The 19,806-nt window shown below is 27.9% G+C and overlaps 4 protein-coding genes across 5 annotated transcripts; 2 read left to right on the top strand and 2 right to left on the bottom strand.

The window, feature by feature from the left end:
• Nucleotides 1-403: 403 nt before the first annotated feature.
• On the bottom strand, nt 404-8,936 carry Sec71 (ADP ribosylation factor guanine nucleotide exchange factor Sec71). Its single transcript, XM_015516421.2, has 23 exons — nt 8,521-8,936; nt 8,271-8,443; nt 8,049-8,189; nt 7,591-7,983; nt 7,384-7,526; nt 7,080-7,314; nt 6,846-7,015; nt 6,404-6,772; nt 5,706-5,865; nt 4,896-5,053; nt 4,562-4,806; nt 4,343-4,494; nt 3,943-4,071; nt 3,589-3,889; nt 3,403-3,530; nt 2,874-3,342; nt 2,642-2,802; nt 2,091-2,351; nt 1,875-2,010; nt 1,641-1,807; nt 1,258-1,567; nt 928-1,178; nt 404-861 (listed from the first exon to the last, which is right to left on the bottom strand). The coding sequence occupies exons 1-23, from the start codon at nt 8,642-8,644 to the stop codon at nt 733-735; spliced, it is 4,905 nt and encodes a 1,634-aa protein (XP_015371907.2). The 5' UTR covers nt 8,645-8,936; the 3' UTR covers nt 404-732.
• Nucleotides 8,937-9,177: 241 nt separating this feature from the next.
• On the top strand, nt 9,178-14,690 carry Cog7 (conserved oligomeric Golgi complex subunit 7). 2 transcript variants are annotated; one of them, XM_015516418.2, is made up of 15 exons: nt 9,178-9,515; nt 9,588-9,656; nt 9,732-9,821; nt 10,011-10,193; nt 10,267-10,398; nt 10,463-10,646; nt 10,728-10,924; nt 12,088-12,307; nt 12,366-12,622; nt 12,692-12,812; nt 12,872-13,021; nt 13,258-13,445; nt 13,535-13,778; nt 14,247-14,421; nt 14,493-14,690. In XM_015516418.2, the coding sequence occupies exons 2-14, from the start codon at nt 9,654-9,656 to the stop codon at nt 14,411-14,413; spliced, it is 2,136 nt and encodes a 711-aa protein (XP_015371904.2). In that variant the 5' UTR covers nt 9,178-9,515; nt 9,588-9,653; the 3' UTR covers nt 14,414-14,421; nt 14,493-14,690. The 2 variants fall into 2 exon arrangements, with proteins under 2 accessions (XP_015371904.2, XP_015371903.2); XM_015516417.2 differs by having other exon boundaries at nt 9,179-9,515; nt 14,247-14,690.
• U4-U6-60K (U4-U6 small nuclear riboprotein factor 60K) lies at nt 14,411-16,916 on the bottom strand. Its single transcript, XM_015516419.2, has 9 exons — nt 16,608-16,916; nt 16,300-16,504; nt 16,069-16,199; nt 15,695-15,899; nt 15,463-15,639; nt 15,169-15,390; nt 14,949-15,056; nt 14,718-14,883; nt 14,411-14,658 (listed from the first exon to the last, which is right to left on the bottom strand). Exons 1-9 carry the CDS (start codon nt 16,762-16,764, stop codon nt 14,506-14,508), a joined length of 1,524 nt encoding a protein of 507 aa, XP_015371905.1. The 5' UTR covers nt 16,765-16,916; the 3' UTR covers nt 14,411-14,505.
• A 149-nt stretch (nt 16,917-17,065) lies between these two features.
• On the top strand, nt 17,066-19,708 carry kappaB-Ras (NFKB inhibitor interacting Ras like 1). The gene is made up of 3 exons (XM_015516420.2): nt 17,066-17,497; nt 17,561-17,854; nt 17,948-19,708. Exons 1-3 carry the CDS (start codon nt 17,309-17,311, stop codon nt 18,185-18,187), a joined length of 723 nt encoding a protein of 240 aa, XP_015371906.2. The 5' UTR covers nt 17,066-17,308; the 3' UTR covers nt 18,188-19,708.
• Nucleotides 19,709-19,806: the final 98 nt, after the last annotated feature.

Raw genomic sequence — 19,806 nt, 5'->3', positions numbered from 1 at the left:
ATGGGTTGATATTAAAATCGTGTTTATAATGTGAGGGCAACTAGTAAATTTTTCTGACATTTTTTTAGGGAGGGGGAATTGCTATAAAAAGGTACTTTTGAGCGTAACTGTCTAGTAAACACAAAGTTCAATAAGTGAATGGTCAGAAATTTAAAAAAAAAAAATCGAATTTTATATTGCAGATAACATATTTAAATAAAATTTTACGATAACAAATGAAATATAACAAACATTTAATAAGACACATAGTAAACAATTAATGACTTTCACAAAGTGAAATTCTTATAAAATAAAATTCACAAGATGAAAAATATATTATATTATATTTTGGGACGGTTATATCAGCACATTCTAGTAGTTTAGATAATACAATAATTAAAAAACTAGTTTATAAAACAACTCATAAGGATTAAACTAAACATTTAATATAATCACATTCATTTGAAAAACAAGTGATACAATAAATAATAATACACTTCGACACAATGTTTATGATTTATAATGTGCAAAGTTAACAAAAATAATTGAAAATAGTAATAAGAGTAAAAACAGAGTTCTTTATTTACTAATTTATATATAGTTGTAATCAATGAGTGTGTACTATTGGCCATTAATTTGCTCTGGTGATCATAATCTTTGTGTTACAAGACTATAATTAATTAGTGAGCAATAACCTCATGTTAATGATAATAATATAATAAAATATGTAACAGTTCTGTGGCTAATATATTGTTACGTAATTTTAAAAACTGGTCCAATGCGTGAAAATATTCTAGCAAGAACAGTCTTCAATTCAGGTTTTAGATCAATGCTGATCATTTCACATAACAGAGGATAGTGTGTAGAAGATTGTACAGCAAACTGTAAACAATTAACGTTTCATTTTTATAAATACTATAATTTTGAATTAATATAACTGTAATGTACCTTATCTTCGGGTAATTTGTATAGTTTAGTAAATATGAGCAATAAAATAGGATTCCACGAAGTTCGGTGGTAATGATTATTCAATGACAAATAGTACTGAAAAGAATCATTTACAACAGTACTAGCGACGTTTTGTGCATGTGTCCAGTGCATACGCCGTGACTCATCACATATAGCTTTCAGTACTATTCTCAATACACAAGCTACACTCTGAGTTTCTTGCGTCAACATATTTGATATATCGTCATTAACTATAGAAGTATGTAAAAAGATAAATAAAATATGATAATATTTTTGATTAAGAATTAATTGTTGTAATTTATCACTAACCATAACTTCGCTGGGGAATGTTTTGCAACAATGTGTAGTTATATTGTTTGGTATAGTTATGAACGCGCAACAAACAATCAGTTAACATGAACAAATGTTCAGAACTCAAGTTGCTAAACATTCCTTGCTCCTCTTGTTGTTGTTCCACTATTTCAGTATTCTGGTTGATTGTAGTATTTTGAGCTAATGCTAAATACTCTTGGTCTTCTTTACGGGATGTGGAGGGAAAGAACACAATATTGTCCACAGTACGAATAAGCTCAAGGCGAATAGCACATTTCGCAGTTATTAAGATGTCTGGTTTACCATGCTAACAAATAAATTATAATTAAAAATGCATAAACACAATTTTCATGATGATTAAAAACATTTAATATACATACCTCGGACTTAAGATTCTGTTCTTGTAATGGTTTTGGCATCATACTGTCAAACATTGATACAATAGTCTGACAAGTACAATCCCAATTTACTTTATCAAATTTTGAACCATTAGATGTTATCAAATTTTCTAAACAGTATGTACTTGACTGAGCTAACTGATCATTGTCTGTGATATAAAATAATAAATCAATAACATAATTTAAAACTGGAATAAATAAATTTATTGATAATACCTTGTTGAATACACCATTGAAGTTGTGCATATAAATCTTGCAACAGTATAGCACATAATATATCAAAGTACTGGGTAAAAACGTCTACAATTGATGTCAGGGCATGGTTGCATGTGATTGTCATCCATTCAATTCTCTAACATAACACATTATTTTAATTGTTAAACTTGTGTTATAATTCATACACATATTAAAATATACCTATTAACTCATTACCTCAACACTGTGTTCTTGGTGTTTTACATTATCAAATATACGGAATAGTACATTGAAAAGGTCTTTCCACCAGTTTAATTTAAATACAGTTCCATGAGTTTTAACCAACTCAAAAAGTACAGTTAAGGCACGTGTTCGAATGTCTAATTTACATCGACTAACAATACATGACAACTCAAATAATAATGGGAACCATCCTCGTACCCATACACCATCTTCTTCTATAGAAGAGGGTTCTTCAGAAAAATGTTCTGCAAATATCTAAAACAACAAAATATTATCAAGTTATTAATTACAATCAACATATGTATACACATATGTACATATGCAGTGGTGTGGTACACATTATTAAACAATATAAAACATGAAATATATATTGCAGTACTAAACCCACTCTATAACCCCTTAATATATAATTTTATTTTTAATTTAATATTTATTATTTTGTATATCTTCATGACACCTAATGTCATAAAACCCCATTCACCACATCACTGAATATATATAAAATTGTTTATGGCTTATTCTGATTTTGATCATTAAAAAATTACTTGAGGTTTATCATGAACACAGTCTGCACATGTGCGCAATAAATGTATTGCTTCCATGCTGATTTCTGGGAAACCAACATTACATGCAAACTCAGATAAACATTTCACAGCATCTTGGAATGATTCCATCATAATTATACAATTTTGTTTATAGAACAAGTCTATTCAAATAAAAATTAAATAAAAATTCTGCAAAATTAGTTATTTATTTAATAATTGTATATTTACTTACTAATTACATGCTGAGTTGTACGAAATGACATATCAACAATAGCTCCATCATGATCAGAAGCTGCCAAATGAAATACACCAAATATGTTTTTCCACCCAGATCTAATGTTAGCCGCTTGTGAGTTCACCATTTGAGTAATACATCTAACTACCATATCTCTAATGGTAGGAGAATGGTTCTTCTTCATAATTATTTCAAATGGACGCAAAAAATCTTTTTGAAATTTAAAGTTGGCAAACTCTCCTTTTTCAATAAATTTCATGGATAATTGACGTAACGAGTCCAGAGCAAAAGTTGCAATATCTTCATTTGGATAACATCCTACACGATTAAAGTGTTCACCTAGTACTTGCCACATTCTTGACCACTGAAGTCGAATACGCCCCATATTATAGTAAGAAATTTCTACAATTTTTTGTAAACTGAACATACGGGGATTTGTGGAGCTGGCTAATTCATTAATAGAAACCTAAAGACAAAATTTGATAATGCAAATGCAATGTTAAAATTTAAAAAAAGCTTTACATACTTGACATAATGCTTTGACAAACTCTACAATGGCATCTCCATCAAGTCTCGTAGAACCAGTAAATATACGATCTACAGCAACTACAACACTCTGACTACTTGTCTCTCCTATTGATCCTTTCCCACTAGCTAAAGACGAAAAGGCATAAGTACTTGACATAATAAAAAAAATTGGTATAAAACTTACAGTCTAATGTAGTAAAATTTAACTTTTGACTAAGGGCTTCAATAGGAGGATAAGTTTTACTAATAACTTGTGATAAAAATTGTGGTCGGACTCCAGTGCCCACCATCTGAGCAAGCTCCAATTGTGAGATACACTTGATAATATCAAGCCAAGAAGAACCTAGATAATTTCCATCAGTATATGCAACAGTAATTAAAGTTTTTATTGTCTCTATGTTCTTAGCTTTCATTTCAGTCACTGGCGAATTAGCTGTCAATAGAGTAAAACGTGCTAAAGCTTGAACATAGGCATCTCGTTCCAACTAAAATCAATACATGTTCAGTTTATACATAAAAGTGTATCATTCAAACTTACAGTCATGTGGAAAATACAAGCAATTCTAATAGCACAACGTATGCCATCTAAACACAACATAGCTATTTCTAGATCATCACAATCTTGTAAGCCAACACTGAATGCTGCCAAAAATGGTGTCCATGTCATCTAGAAAATAAATATAAGTTGTACTTTATAACCAGGGTTGAGACACAAAGCCTCTAGAAAGTTAACAAAAAGCACTTAAAATATTTTTTATCTAAAATAGAAAAGCAGAAAAACCTTTATCATAACACTAAAAAATCATTTGAGATAAGGAAATAATAACTTTGAAAATATGTCGACACTCGAACTTGTTTTGGTAAAAATAAAAAAAATTATATAAGTCCAAAACCTTGATTATAATTATTCAAAATAAATATTGACTACAAGATCAAACCTTAAACATGGGTTTAACATGTTCTAAATGTTTAGCTTCAGTAAATGGTGCTCGAACATGACTAACAGATTCCATAAGATTTTTAGCTGCTACTGCTATAGCTTCCATTTCCATATTCCATAAAACTTTTCGTCTTTTTTCATTTGGAATTACTAATGCATGAAATAAATAAATTAGGTGAGGAATATTAACATAGATTTAATGATCCAAAATACATACATTGTTTTCCTGGTTTTACTGTTGATTTCATCTTAATCTCATGACCAGCAATGTCATCATATATTTTACTCAAGTATTCTTCAGGTAAATCTTTATTATCAGATATACAACTACCTCTATTCATTTTTATATACTGCTCTTTGGTCATTTTAGTTTTGACTTGTGGAGAATGCAAATCAGTAGTTAACATAATAATTGAATAGGAAAGCACATACAAGGTATCAGCACTGTCAAAGAGCCCATTGCTGAGAATAAAAATAACATAAATTATTTATGTCATTTTTTAAAGATAATCTTTGATGACTAAAAAATATTTAATTATAAATACAATTACTTTGGATTGCACTCAAACCATCTGCTGGCAAATTTTTCTAATAATCTATCAATTTTTTGAGCTTCACCCGGCAACCGAAATCCATCAAGGAAAAATCGCAATGCTGTAACAACATCTTTACCAACAAAATTCATTTGATCAACGTAATAGTACATAACCTAAAACAATTTTTTACTATTAATAATGATAATAATTATTACTTTAAATACAAATATTTATTTAATATATTTTGAATTATAATATGCAATAGATAGATGAGTAGTTGTAGCTTTGAGGAATAGAAATCATGTCAATTTTTATTGGATTCATTATTCATTTCTTTAGAAAGAGCTGTCAACGATCAAAATTTAAAATCAATATATCTTGAACATGTTTAAAGTATAATGACTTACCAACTACTTAAATTAATAACTTTCCCTCTTTTAGTCACTATTCCTTTAAAGTTTTTTGGAATAAAATGTTGTTTTTATCAAGTAAAATTTTTGTAGGTGGTACTTAAATATACACGAACAATGTACTTATACACAATAAATAAGTGGAATAGAGCTACTACCTAAATATTTTATGCCATCATTACATTGCCGAGTTAAAGCTTAAACTTATATATCAATACAATCAAGTTATTAACTGTCTACCAGTACATATTATATTTTGTATAAGAGACAAGTGACAAAGGAACATCAAAAAAGTCATTCACCAAGATTAATTGATAAGCTTGGCATAAATTATATAGTATTCTGTTCAGAATCCTATCCGTTATATAATATGATACAAGATATATACTTAAGCAATTAATAATTATAATATTACTTCTTTGTTAAAGTCTTCATTTTCTCCAAGGAAATCTCCAATAGCTGTTTTATCTAATCTTTCATCAACATGAAACCATTCAGCTACTTCAGAAGGACTAGTTCCAAGAAGTTTTTGTTCTTGAAGAAAATGTATACCTTGTTTAGGTTTACGATTAAACCTAAAATATTATCAGTTATCATCAAATATTATGTAATTAAATCATTAATGGTTCTGAATATATTTTTCTTGGCAACTAATGCATATTTACACGCATTATCAAGAATAAATTTACATGCTCATTACAATAATTAAAAACTACAAAAAACACCTTATTTTTTAAAATGGAATAACTAAGAAAATAGTAAGATTACTAAGGTTAAGCATTTACTTAAAAATTAAATTATTATAAAAACCAAAGACAGAACACAAGATTTAATTTGTTGAACTTAATCTTAAAATGTTGCACATGGGTAGATAAAAAACTAAACTTCATTTATATATTTTTTTAAACATTTATGTATTTAAAAAAGATAAACTTTCTGCTAATAGTCATTTATGGATTTCAAATGATTTATAAGTTTTGAAAATATGATGAGCTAAACGGTACACATATTATTAAGTATTATTCAATTAAAAATTTATTTTAGGCGCTACCTCACTTGCTGAACTAACCGAAAGCAGCCACTAATTTTAATAAAACTATTTAAAAAACTTACATAAGGATGCCTGTTTCCCAGACTTCTTTCTGGTGTTTAAGCACTTGCAATTGTTGAGGCATGTCTGGAGCTTCTTTGTTACCCGAACTATTTGATGTTAAACTAGATTCACTGCCATCAAACGAGTTAAGACTGTCCTGAGTAACACCTGACTCGTTGGCATCATATTCGCGTACATTTCTTTCTGGACCCAGATTAGTCTGAGAATTAGGGTTAACATATAAATCTTTACTCCATTCTACCATGCACTTCAATATTGACACCAAACATTCGAGTCCACGAATACGCATAGATTTTTCTTGATTTAGAGTAGCACCTAGTTCAATTGCTTGACGACCTTGAGCAATTTTAGAAAGATCATCAACTAGTCTATAACACAATTACATTTATTTAGATTAAATATATAACAAAACTTTTATTAATTACTTATATATATATTTACCTTTGAAAGAGATTTGCAGCAGACAAATCACAATCATAATTGACATACATATCAACTACACTTTGAGCATCCGCACAAATACGTGTTAAAGCTTGAATCACCATCCATTTGTGTTCAAAGGTTGAACTTGAAGTCTCCAAAATATTTAAAAATATTTCTTTAAAGAAAACCTATTAACAAACATTTTAAACAAAATAATTATATTAAATTAACAGGACTTCAATTTTTGCTTACCTCAATTTGCATTTTTAAATGTGTTTTAAATCGTGATAGCAGAGATAAAAATATAGCTAGTGAAAGTTCAAATACTTCAGGTACAGATGATGTACCATTATTAGATAAAGCAACACATAAAAACTGTTTGATTGCTGTTATAAACATTGGATTGGTACGAAACACAGGTCCAGCATTTTGTAAAATGGACAATAAAAGATGTAAAGACAAGATTTTTGAACGTAGTTCATGAGACCTTAAAATGTTATTAAAAACAAACAATACAAATCATTGAACTAAGCCTTAGGTACACAAATATTCTTACTTTGGATCTGGTGTTCCCTCAGGCAAAGGTTTCATTGATAACTTACATAAAGATCGGAAAACTAGAAAGGCATCCTTTTGTAAAATATGATTAAAAGATGTAATTGTTTTACATTCAGCTTCATTTGTAGTTTCCAAACTCTCCTAAACAAATATTAAGCATAGGTCATTATATTTATTATAAATTCAAAGACAATGAATAACTTACTTGTGACATAGATCTTATAATATCTTGGGCTAATTCTTTTGTTTTAATACCTTGATCAATACTTTGTATAGCAGAATCACATATATCATTGACAAGATCATAAATAATGCTTTCGTCAATATCTTGATTGACTAAGTCATCACTCTGAACAGTTTCATCAACTTCACACATCTCAACAATTTCTGACTCATATTTAGGCACATCTACCTCCATTGCTTGCATTTCCATGCGAGTAAAGATTACATTCAACATCTGGGTGAGAGTTGCTCGAGCTGTTGTCTGGTTAACTAAATTTCTACTAGCTAAATAAATATTATAACATGTTTTAACTGCTTTTAAGATTGTTGCTTCATGGACTTCAACGTGTTGACTAGTAACCACGGTTAATAGAGCCTAGAAATTTTTTTCTTTTTTAAACATAATTTTACAAAAATAAAATTCTAAATAAATATATTTACTTTAATAATTTGTAATAAAATGCCTTCATCTGTTTGACATCCTGTGAAACAATCACAGATAGTTTCTACAATCTTATCGATCAGTGGTTTGCCCGTATCATTGGTACAGTTGCCCGTTAAGTGACCATATGCAATGAGTTTCTGAAACCATTGATTAGCAAAACATTAAGCAACTCACATCGTTTTGTAAGTACTCACAGAATAAATAGTAAATAGACTTACTTGCAAGCAGTCCAATGAAGTTACGACAATTCTGGGCGACTTACTTTGACAAGCTAATTCAAATGGTCTGAAGTATTTCTCTGCCGATATAGCTGAGGTGCCATCTTTAGGCAAGGGCAAGGCAGACGATGTATCTGTCTTTTCTTCAGCTTGGCACTCGGATTTTATACTCTCTAGAAAACGTAAGAAAAATTTAAATGAATCATTTGAGTGGCTTGTAAACATTAACAATCCAATAAATATTACTAACGCAGAGCGGCTTCGCATTCCTTCCGCAACTCTGCGTGATACGACTTTTTGATATCTTTGTCCCCGAGAATCTTCTCCAACGCACGTATGATGAACATTTCTTTGGCGTTGGACCTTTTGATCATGTTAACCTGTAACGGGCGTGAGCGACCATCAGTGTCGGTGACGACAAACCGGGATGGAAATTGTTGCCGAACGTGAGGTAATTGCAGTGGAATAAATGCTGCACGTATCCAATAATGTTGTCGAACCTATTCAATCAGCTATTTTCAATTTACATGAAATCACAGAGGTGGTGGTATCGTTCAATCGTTGCATCACCGCGGCGGCGTATTCTAATTTTTAAGCATAATAATAATATTGAAAATATCAATTCAGTCACCAACTTACTACCAAGACTGAAGTAGTGAAGTTCCAACTGGATGTTCGATAGGCGATAACGGCCATCGGAAGATAACAGTCGTCTTGCGTATTAGCATAGAACAGTAAGTTATTAGCGGTGGACCGTGGCTATTATAGATGGCGTCACCAGTACACAGTTATCATTTTATCAGTCACCATTCTTGTGTAAATGTTGTTGTCACAGAATTATTTTATATTTCGTGGTTGTTGTATCCCTAGATCCTATATTCCCATATATTTATATAGGTTGTATTATGGTAGGATGCGTGTCACCGTGATAAACTATTAATTCTCTTGTTATCTTAAAATCTTTAAGATAATTGGTAAGATACTAAGATACATTAAAAATTAAAATTTTTGACTCGTCAATTCTTGACGATTGTTCTGAGTGCTGAGTCTTTATTTTTATTATTGTTCTGTGAATTTTATAATTTCTATATCGATTATAATTAATTTTCCTATCTATCAACCGTCTACGATTACTAACTGTCAACTACACTGCTACTGTTTATGGCAATTATATTACAATCTGTACTACTACAGTTCAAACGTTTTTTTATTTATTTTATTCTTTGGAGAAATTTGTGTACAACGGTGATTAAATATTAATATTATATTCGATATTTTCAAGTCTAATATTCCTATAATATACAATTTTATTTTAAGGTTTAAACACGATTTGATTGTATTTGCACAGAATTTTGGGATTGGGATCATTAGAATTCAATTATAATGGTAATTTCGACTTTAAAAAAAATTATTTTTGTTAATAAATAGCTTATAAATTTGTCTTTCATTTTATTTTTACAGAATATTTCATCATTTTCAGAAAAAGATTTTAGTGTTGTAGATTGGATTAATAATACATTAAAGGATAAGCCTCCAGATCAATGTCGCGAGGTGTGTATAATATATAATACATTATTATATATAATTAATAACATAAATATTAGGGGCGAATTACTTATACTATATATTTACTGCATATTTTACGTACTCATGATAATCGATAATAATGCCTATATCACTGTGGTATAATATAATAAAAAACCAATCTATGATAAACATAAATATTTGTTATTAAAATAGGCTATTCCATCTATGTTGAAAAAGTTACAATTATGTGTAGAACAAGTACATGAGGTACTCGATGAAACCACAATACAAGTGCTTTCTTCTCTACCAAAAGTTGTCAATGACATTGAGCAGTTTGAAAATCAAGCGAAAAATATCCAAAAAAAAATTGTTGACTTAAAACAAGAAATTAATACAGTAATTAACTAGATTTAGTACAAAAGAAAAATAATAATTATGATCTCATTATTTTTTTTGATTTGATGAATAGGTAAAAAGTAACACTGGTGAATCATTATTGAAACTTCAATTATATGATAGGATCAAATGTAATATGGAAGTTACCAAAAATGCTTTGGAGGAAGCAGACAATTGGACAAAACTTATTACTGATATTGAAATAGTAATTACTTATAATAACTGATTTATAATTAGAAAAAATACATCATGCAATGTGTTATATTTAGTTAATGGATAATGGAGAAATAGATCAAGTAACTAATAGATTGATCAGAATGCAATGTTCTTTAGCAGTTTTGGAAAATAATTCTGATTATGAAGAAAGAAAAAATCAGTTAGAAGAGCTAAAAAGTAAATTTGAAGTAATATTGATTCCATTGGTTAACGTGGCTTTTGAAAATGAAAAAATTGGTATGAAAAATAAGTTTCTAAAATAATTTGTTATATTATAAAGATGTATGTATAGAATATATTTTATAATGTGTGTTACAGACGAATCAAAGCATTATGTAAATATATTTACTGATTTAGAAAAGCATGATCAGATTATCAAATATTATTTGAAATGTAATAAAAACCGATTACGTAAAGAGTGGTCATCAAAAATGTATGCCAATGAGTTTTCTAAAAATCCTTTAGAGTTTTTTGAAAGATTTTATGAAGCATTAATAGAATGTAAAAAGCAGCAAGTAAGTTATTGTCTTATTGACTATGTAAATCTAAAATAATTCAATACATCACCTATAATTTATATACAATGGATGTTGCATGGAGTACTAGTATTTATAGATTAATAGATTATACAGTAGAATTTTGATAATCCGGTACATCCAATAATTTAGCTATATAAACCTATATTTCGGTGTTATCTGGAAAATAATCTTAAAATTATTATCGAAGAAGAATACTATAAGAAAAAATTGTACAATCATAATTTTTAATTATTTTAAACCTGTCCCATCAAAAGATTAACTCAACATAGCATGTAATAAATTAGTATGTATGTACATTGTACATTTAATTGTTGTGTTTTAATAAAAAGTTATTTGTTTTTTAATATAAGTAAAAACTTAAAATTCAATAAGTAAATATCTGTTTTTATGTTAATCTCTGTCAATACGGTAATTCTGTAATGCGGCAGTACTCTGGTTTGATACCTGACGGATTAGTGATTAGTGATTACCAAAATTCTACTGCATTATTATAATACAATTATGTGTATACCTAAAATCTGGTAAAAATTAGTCTAAAATACATAACTATTGATAAAATGTACAAGTTTAGTTTTATACCTATAAATTTCACTTAATTTTATTTGTTTCGATATCATTACTGTTGGGTGAGAAAATGCACTTAGAAAAAAATTGGTTTATTCTATATAACCCCAATCCCTATATAGTTCCCAGATCCCAGCTAGCATTTTCACCAAAACCACTCCAATCGTAGCTGTTATTGTCAATGGTTGGTGTGGCAGATGTACCACAGAGACTCTGATCAACCCCCCTTAAAAAAGTTGGGTTCTTTGGGTTAGAAAACGGGGCTTCAGCCATCAATTTACATGCACAGAATTGGTGTGTTCTCTCTTGCTGGATAGAGTTAAGTATAAATTATTATAATAAACTAAAATGTGTAAATACATTATGTTGTTCCTTTCAAATATACGAGTCAGTTACGATTTATAACTTTAATAAGCGTTGTTTATTTGAAGAAGTTAACAGTTCATAAGTTTTTAGACATTTCTATCTATTTTATATGATTTAAAATAATATAGAAACAGTAAACACTTGGTAATTAAAATCAGTGTATATTATATTTGAATATTAAAATTTTAATGAGTTAAAATTATTTACAGATGATTTTGTATAAAAAATTATTTACTAATGAAGTTCAACCTGAAATAGAACGTCAATTAATTTTATCATATGGAGATTTGTTCGATATATTAGAACTTCCAATGTTTGAATTGGTTGATGTTTCTATCAAAAACCATCAAGAACCACTTATTTTACTATTAGATTTATTTATAGCTACTGACGTATTTATTAAAAATATTAAAAATGATTCAAAAATTGGTAAGAATTTTATTTATTTACTATGAATAAAATTTCATTAAAAAATACATTTGTATAGGTGATTCATTTGATTGGGATAGCATATTAACAAGTATTTACAGACCATTGATTCCACAAATCGTTTCTTATAAAGAATTTGAATATGAGCATTCAAAAAAAATTACTAATTTTGCGTTCAACAAAGATGATTTAGTAGATGTAGTTCAAGCTTTTGGTCAGTCTCAATTAACTGTTTTTAGAGCATCGGAAGAAGCAAAACGCCGAAGTGCTGTTTTTAATCACTGTGTTTTTCCTGAAATGATCTTTGCTATTAATGTAATAAAAATAATTTTACTTTACATACTACTTTTAAATATTTATATTGAGAAATGATTTAATTTATAGAAAATATTTTCTAACATTATTGAAGGAGGGAAAGATGTGTTAAAGAAAATATTAGTTAACATAAAACCTGGAGAAAATTGGAATTTGTTTCAAATATGTTTAAAGTTTTTACAATCTTCTGGTAATTATTCAAAAACCTAGAATTATTGTAATATGTATAAGACTTAATTTTTTTTTTAGGAGAATTTTTACGAGAATTATATTTTATTGAATCAGAATTTAAATGTTGTATTTTAACAAATGAACAACGAGCATTAAATGTTTCAAAATATTTATTAGTCGAAGATAAGCAAATTGAGTTAAAAAATGTTATTGATTTATTAAAAAGTGGTATGTTTTTTTTTCAATTTATAAATAATTTCTATTAGTTATGCATTAGTATGCTTTAAGTTTTTAAAAATATTGTGCAAGTGTTTATTTTATTTATTATTTCATGGAGTATCAATGGATGTAATCCTTTTCAAATTCAATGTTATTCAAATATGTTATTATTATTTTATACATTATTTTATTTTATATATATATATTTTGTACATTTTTGTATAAAATTCATAATTTTTTAATAGATAATGACTGGAAATTATTTAAAGAATCAATTCAAGCTACAGAAAAATTGTGCTCTCATATATACCAAACTTTTTATAAAATATCATTTAAACCAATATCATTTTATTTAGAGCAACTGGAAAAAGTGAAATTTAGTAAGGAAACATCTGATGCTCATAGACTATCTCCTAGAGAATATATTACTCAAGTAATGTTTTTATTTATGACTATAAATAATGTACCCATTTGTTTCTAAGATTAAAAATATAAGATAAACATTTTTTTGCTTTTTAATAGATTGGACAGTATTTAATCACTCTTCCTCAACACGTTGAACCATTTTTAGTTAGAGATAATGATGCAGTGACTGTAGTTCTAAGTATATCCGATCGACGTTACACAGATGCTTCTCCAGAAGAAAGTTTTACTAATGTCTTACTAAGAATATTAGCAAGAAATACGTGTGATGTGTATGTAGAACAGATACAATCATTAAGAGAAATAAATGATTTGGCTGCTCAGCAACTAGCTGCAGATATTGGTAAAATTTTTTATAAATACATTTTACTAAATATGATAATGACTCAATATTAAAATATTTTGTGGTTAAATCACTAAATAAATAATTTTTTCCGCAGTAAATTTTCATTATACCATACTTTTCAATCCGTGTTATGGAAGGTGTTGCTTTAATTTCCCTATAAGATAGTAATTATTGCTTTTAAAGTTTTTAAGATGCTTAAAGATTATAGAAATATAAATTTATTTTACATATAAAATTGGATAATCTATATAATGGACTAGTTCCAAGAATTTCAGCTGTATTCATTTTTTGATTCAATACCACGAGTTTTTAATGAATTTTAAATTATCATATAAATATTATTTGATAAATAAAATCAAGCATTTTAATTACATTTTTAACCTGTGTACAATATATAATCAGCAGCTGATCTGTATGTTGATACTAATTTTCAATTTATTCTCTTCAACTTATATATAATTTCAGAATACTTGGGATATGTATTAGAAGAACTCGGAGTCAAACTAAATGAAACTACTATGCAAATTATGAATTTATTAAGACTAGAAAGTGATAAGTACGTCATGAAATCATCAGCAATTGCTACTTCAAAAGTAGCAGCAGTAATAGCAAAGATTAGAAATATCAGATGAAAAAAAATGTAATATGCAATTTATTTGAAAACTCCATTATTTTTACAAGTATAAAATAACATAATTATTATTTAATCAGCCAAGCTCAAAAACTATGATGTGTATTCAGGAGCCCATAATTTAAAGGTTCTATCATATGATGAAGAAGCTATATATTTAGAATCTGGTGATATGTCCACTCCCATGATTTTGTTGTCATGTCCAGATAGTGTTTTTAACATTTGCCATGTTTTATTCGCCCAAATCTATAAAAATATAAATGTTTTTACTAAACAAATTAACACTACTTTTTTATTATTAGTACCTTGATTGTGTTATCATATGAAGACGTGACTATAAAATGACCTTCAGGTTGGTATCTCAGTCCTGAAACAAGGCTCATATGCGCTGGAATAGTGTATAGACATGATCTTTTTCTAACATCCCAAATACGACATGTGTTATCTTCACTACCAGTGGCCATTTGGTAACTTAAAATAAAATACATTATAGTTGAGTATTGTTCCGTACAAGTTTTTGTTAAATAAAAAATTACCCATTAGGAGAAAAATCTATACTATATATAGACTTTAAATGACCTTCCATAAACATAATGCATCTTCCTGTACGCAAATCCCAAACACGACCAAAAGCATCTAAGCCCCTATTAAAAATTAAAATATGATAATGAATAATAAATTAGAACATGATATGTACACTAAAAAAAAAGAATTTTATTAAAATATTAAATAAACTTAAAAAATAATTATACTTACCCAGTAGCAACAATTGATCCATCACACTGAAATGACATACAATAAACTGGTTTACAATGTCCTTCCTGATGGAGAACTTCTTCCCCTTGTTCTAAATCCCACAATCGCCAAGAATTATCAAAACAGCAAGTTCCTAAAAATCGACCAGATGGATGAAAATCCGCTCTTGACACTCTAAATGGTGCATGGCCTTCCAGGTCTGCTACAGGTTCTTCTTTTTTACTAAAACAAATATAATTATAATATTGTATGTTCATCACATACTTCACACAAACAAGTAGTAAAATAACTTACCTATCCATGGACCACAGTTTAACAGAACCATCACTGGCACATGATACGAGATCACAAATATTTTCAGCAGTACCAGCATGTGGATTAAATGTGATAGAGCAGACATTACAATTATGTCCTCTGAATGTTTGAACTAATGAACAATCGGGAACTGACCATAATTTACACAAACCACTCCTGAAATCATTATGTATAAATACAATAATAAATAAAAGAATAAAAAATAATTTACCAAGATGATGTAGCTATAAACCGCGAGTCAGGACTAAATCGGCAGTATGAAATTGGTCTAGTATCTCCAATTTGACTACAATAAATAGAAAGAGATGTTGTGTATTTGTGTAAATCTTGTAAGCGCGCTGTAAGTGTTGATTCAGGTATACTAGCTTCTTCTCTGAGCTTTTCCAAACGAATATGTGATCTCAACAATGAATACTCTAAAAGAGCATTAAACCAATAAATAATTATGAACAATATTAGGGGATGTTCATTGTTCGTCAAAAATAAAAATATGTTTCGTTTGTATGATGTACTACAATAATTAAATTTTAATTTAAAAATACAATATGTTTATACACATAAAAGCACATAATTTATATTACATGCCTGCCATATATAAACGAGCATCTAGTAGTGAAGGTGGCCCTTCATGATACCAGGTTGTATCTTGATCCTTAATTTGCTGGCGTTTTTCTCTTTCTTCTTCTGGTTTTTTTGCTACAACATCTTCTCCTACTCTAAGACATAATTAAACAATGTATGTTAATCCTAATGTTATTAAAATAAGTAATTCATTAAGTCATAAAAAAATACATTTTTAAAATTAATGTCAAATACCTCGAAAGCAGTTCCCTCAATCTATTTCTTCTTTCTGCTGGTCCTTCTCCATACAAGCATATGGGTTGTCCAAGCTTCCTAAGATTTTTTTTAACTTCATCATCATCAGTAGAAACTTGCACATGCCGGGCTTTCTTTTTACGTTCAAATTCTTCAAGTAAAGCTTGCTTGTCTTTAGATATAGCATCCTCCAAATCAAAATATTCTGCAAACAACAACAACATAGGTAATTTATAATCTGATGAAAATACCTACTTTACATTTCTTTCTAGTTAGATTCGTTATAGTCAATTTAATATTATTATTACCATTGGATACGTTTATATTTCCTCCTACAACTTTAGGTTCAGCATCGCCTTCAGTAAAAGCCAAAGATGATAAACGGACACGTTCTTGATCTTCTAATGAACCGTAGTGTATTGTTTTTTGTTTTTTTACGTAAGTTATTTCTTCGTCGTCCGACATATTTTCAAAAGTATTTGTGTTTTTAAAAATATGCTAACTTCTAATTGAACGTTTAAAACTGTTATTGCAAGTTAACAAGATGAAGTATAAACAAAAAAATCGGTTTATGTTATCAGCTAAACTGATGTTAGGAACGAGATAACGAGATCGTCACTAGATTTTCTTTCGATCCCGTATAATTTTATTGTCTATTCATACAACTTACTGTCTAGCTCTGTGTTTCTGATACCTATTATGGCGATTGGCGATTATAGTGCGATCATTGATAATAAAAGATCTTTTATTATCTATGAGTGCGGTATGGTGGAAAACCCTATAAGATAGTATACTATCATTAATCTAAGACCGTATCTATTCTGTGGTGTTATCACCATTCACAATGAATGATTTTTAAATGTATACTTGAATTTTTAAAAAAAAATGTTTGAAATAATCACTATTCACATTTCGCTGTAATGGTATTTTTTCTCGTTTAAATCAATGTTATAAATTAATATCGAATAATTAATTTAATACAAATATATAATGTCAGTGTCTAGATTTTATGATCATATACATTATACCTATTATAATATCCACAACTTTTTCTTTATTTGTAATTATTTGTAATTTTAATTTAACTGAATGTGTAAAAATGGTAAAAAATTATCGTGTCGTTGTATTTGGCGTGAAAGGCGTTGGTAAGACAGCAATATTGGAACAAGCTATTTATGGGCATTATAGCAAAAATTATGTGAGTTTATTAGAACACTGAGCACTGTTAATATTTATTATTGCTTTTTAATTTTGGTTATAGAAACTGTGGCCTACTATTGAGGATATATACCAGGCTTCTATAGAAACTGACAAAGGGATACGTGAACAAGTTCGTTTTTATGATACTGCTGGTTTGGATTTGACACAGTTACCTGAGGTTGGACTGTATTCAAATCCAGATCCTTCGCTTATGCTATCTTTTGGTCAAATAGCTAAGCAGTATGCGTCCATTGCAGATGCCTTTATTCTAGTATATGATACAAGTCGACCAGAAACATTTGATTGCTTGGTTACATTAAAAAAAGAAATTGATAAGAATAAGGAAAAAAAAGATGTAAATATTGTAGAAATTTAAATAGTGTATCTTCTTATTTTATTAAGATAAACCAGACAATACATTTCATTTTTGATATATTTAATTTTTTAGGCGTTTTATGTCATTGTTGGCCATAGAATGCGAGAAATGGATATCAAAGCTCCAACTTTAGAGTGTCCAACAAGTCGAGCTTCCCATTGGTCTATTAGAGAAAAAATGAAACATTTTGAAGTTAATGCTTTAGACCGTACTAGCTTATTCGAACCATTTATTTATATTGCATCAAAATTTAATACTGCACAACCAAAGAGTAGTTTTCCTCAGTTAGTACGAAAGGGTACTCAACATTAATGCCTATTAATTTCTATAGTATTTATATGGGTAGTATTTTATCCTATAGTTTATTGCAAAATCAATAACTATACAAGTTAACAAAATAATGTAGTTGCTTGAATATTATAGCTGCCAATTTAAAAGTAAGAATATTATTTCAGTCCCTCCACACATATTTTAATTTTGAAGCAAGTTATGAGAATTTTAAAATTGTAACTTTTGTTTTTGTTTCTAGTGAGGTGACACAACTGAGTGCCTTCCTAATTAAATCATTCTCATTGCTATTAATTTGTAATAAACATTACATATTGAACTCATGTATAAATTGTAACTAATTTATTTTTAGTAAAAGTATATTTTTTTAAATTTTAAAATATTCTAACCTTGCTTTAAAATTTCTTACTTTAAAATTTGCAATACATAATAAATTCACTTTAATATAAAAAATAACAAGAAGACAATTAATTATTTGATCCATACTTAAAATTTAAAATGTTATGTATTAGTAATAAGTGATAATTAATAAGGATAAAACATAATAATATGCAGTAACCCTCGAAATGTTGTATTAACATTAAGTGAGATCCAAAATCTTTTTACTCATAAATCAATTATTATGATTCACAAAATCGTTACAAATTTTGATATTTTGTGTATTATAATAAAATATAATATTTTGTTTTCATCTGTTAAAACATTTGTTAACATAATAATATTCTACTTAAACTGCTAAAATATACTTTTAAAATATTTATAAGTATTTTAGTTAGAGTAAAAATGTATAGTTTATGGCATTTATATAAATTTACTGAATAGTAGAATTTAATACATTTTCATTTATAAACAAGCTGTAAATAGCTCTTTCCATATTTTTGACTCAAAATGCATTAAGTATTATAGATAATATAAAAAGAGTATTAAATTAATGGAATGGTAAATAAAATATTAAATATCAACATTCATATTATATAATTAAGCAACACTTGTAAACATCAATTATTAAAGTGGATTAAAATTGTATTATTATGTTGAAACATTTTTGTATAATAAGCAAATATGTTACATAAATTATAATTTATGTTATAATTCAGTTATTTTATTTTTCCATTTAAAATTATTTTATTATTTTTTTGATTTTCATTATATAAGTTAGTTTACTATTAATTAGTTATTATTTTTTTTTTTTAATTTATCAATAAAATATTGTAGATTTTGAGTGAAGCAATCTTGATAATTGTGTTGGTTCTATTATGTTTTTGTATGTTGTCATTCATAAAAAGGTTAAAATGTTTTAATTTTCAATTTTGAAGTTTGTACTTAGTTTTCAATTGGGTGATGACGAAAAGGGAGGGGGTCAAAAATTCGTCAATATTTTACAAAATTAATGTGGGGAATAATACGAGTATATTATCCCTAAAACAATTTTTTTTTTTTTTTTTATTGTAAATAAAAAAAGAACAGACTTGAATATTTGCATATTCAGCAAAGTATATTATTGTATATTACCATTTTATGGAAATAATATATATTTTTTAAATATTTTGGCTTTTATTGTACTACTTATAACTTGCTCTTGTATGTTATTATTTGACTTATTTGTGATACTATTTGTTTATGGTTCGACATAATTTGTACTT

The sequence above is a fragment of the Diuraphis noxia genome, unplaced genomic scaffold (assembly GCF_037042655.1).
Source record: "Diuraphis noxia isolate RWA-SAM2 unplaced genomic scaffold, SU_Dnox_SAM2 contig0004, whole genome shotgun sequence".
In the NCBI taxonomy this organism is placed as follows: domain Eukaryota; kingdom Metazoa; phylum Arthropoda; class Insecta; order Hemiptera; family Aphididae; genus Diuraphis; species Diuraphis noxia.
Note: the sequence above shows the minus strand (reverse complement) of the source record. Positions and strands in the feature narration are given on the sequence as shown.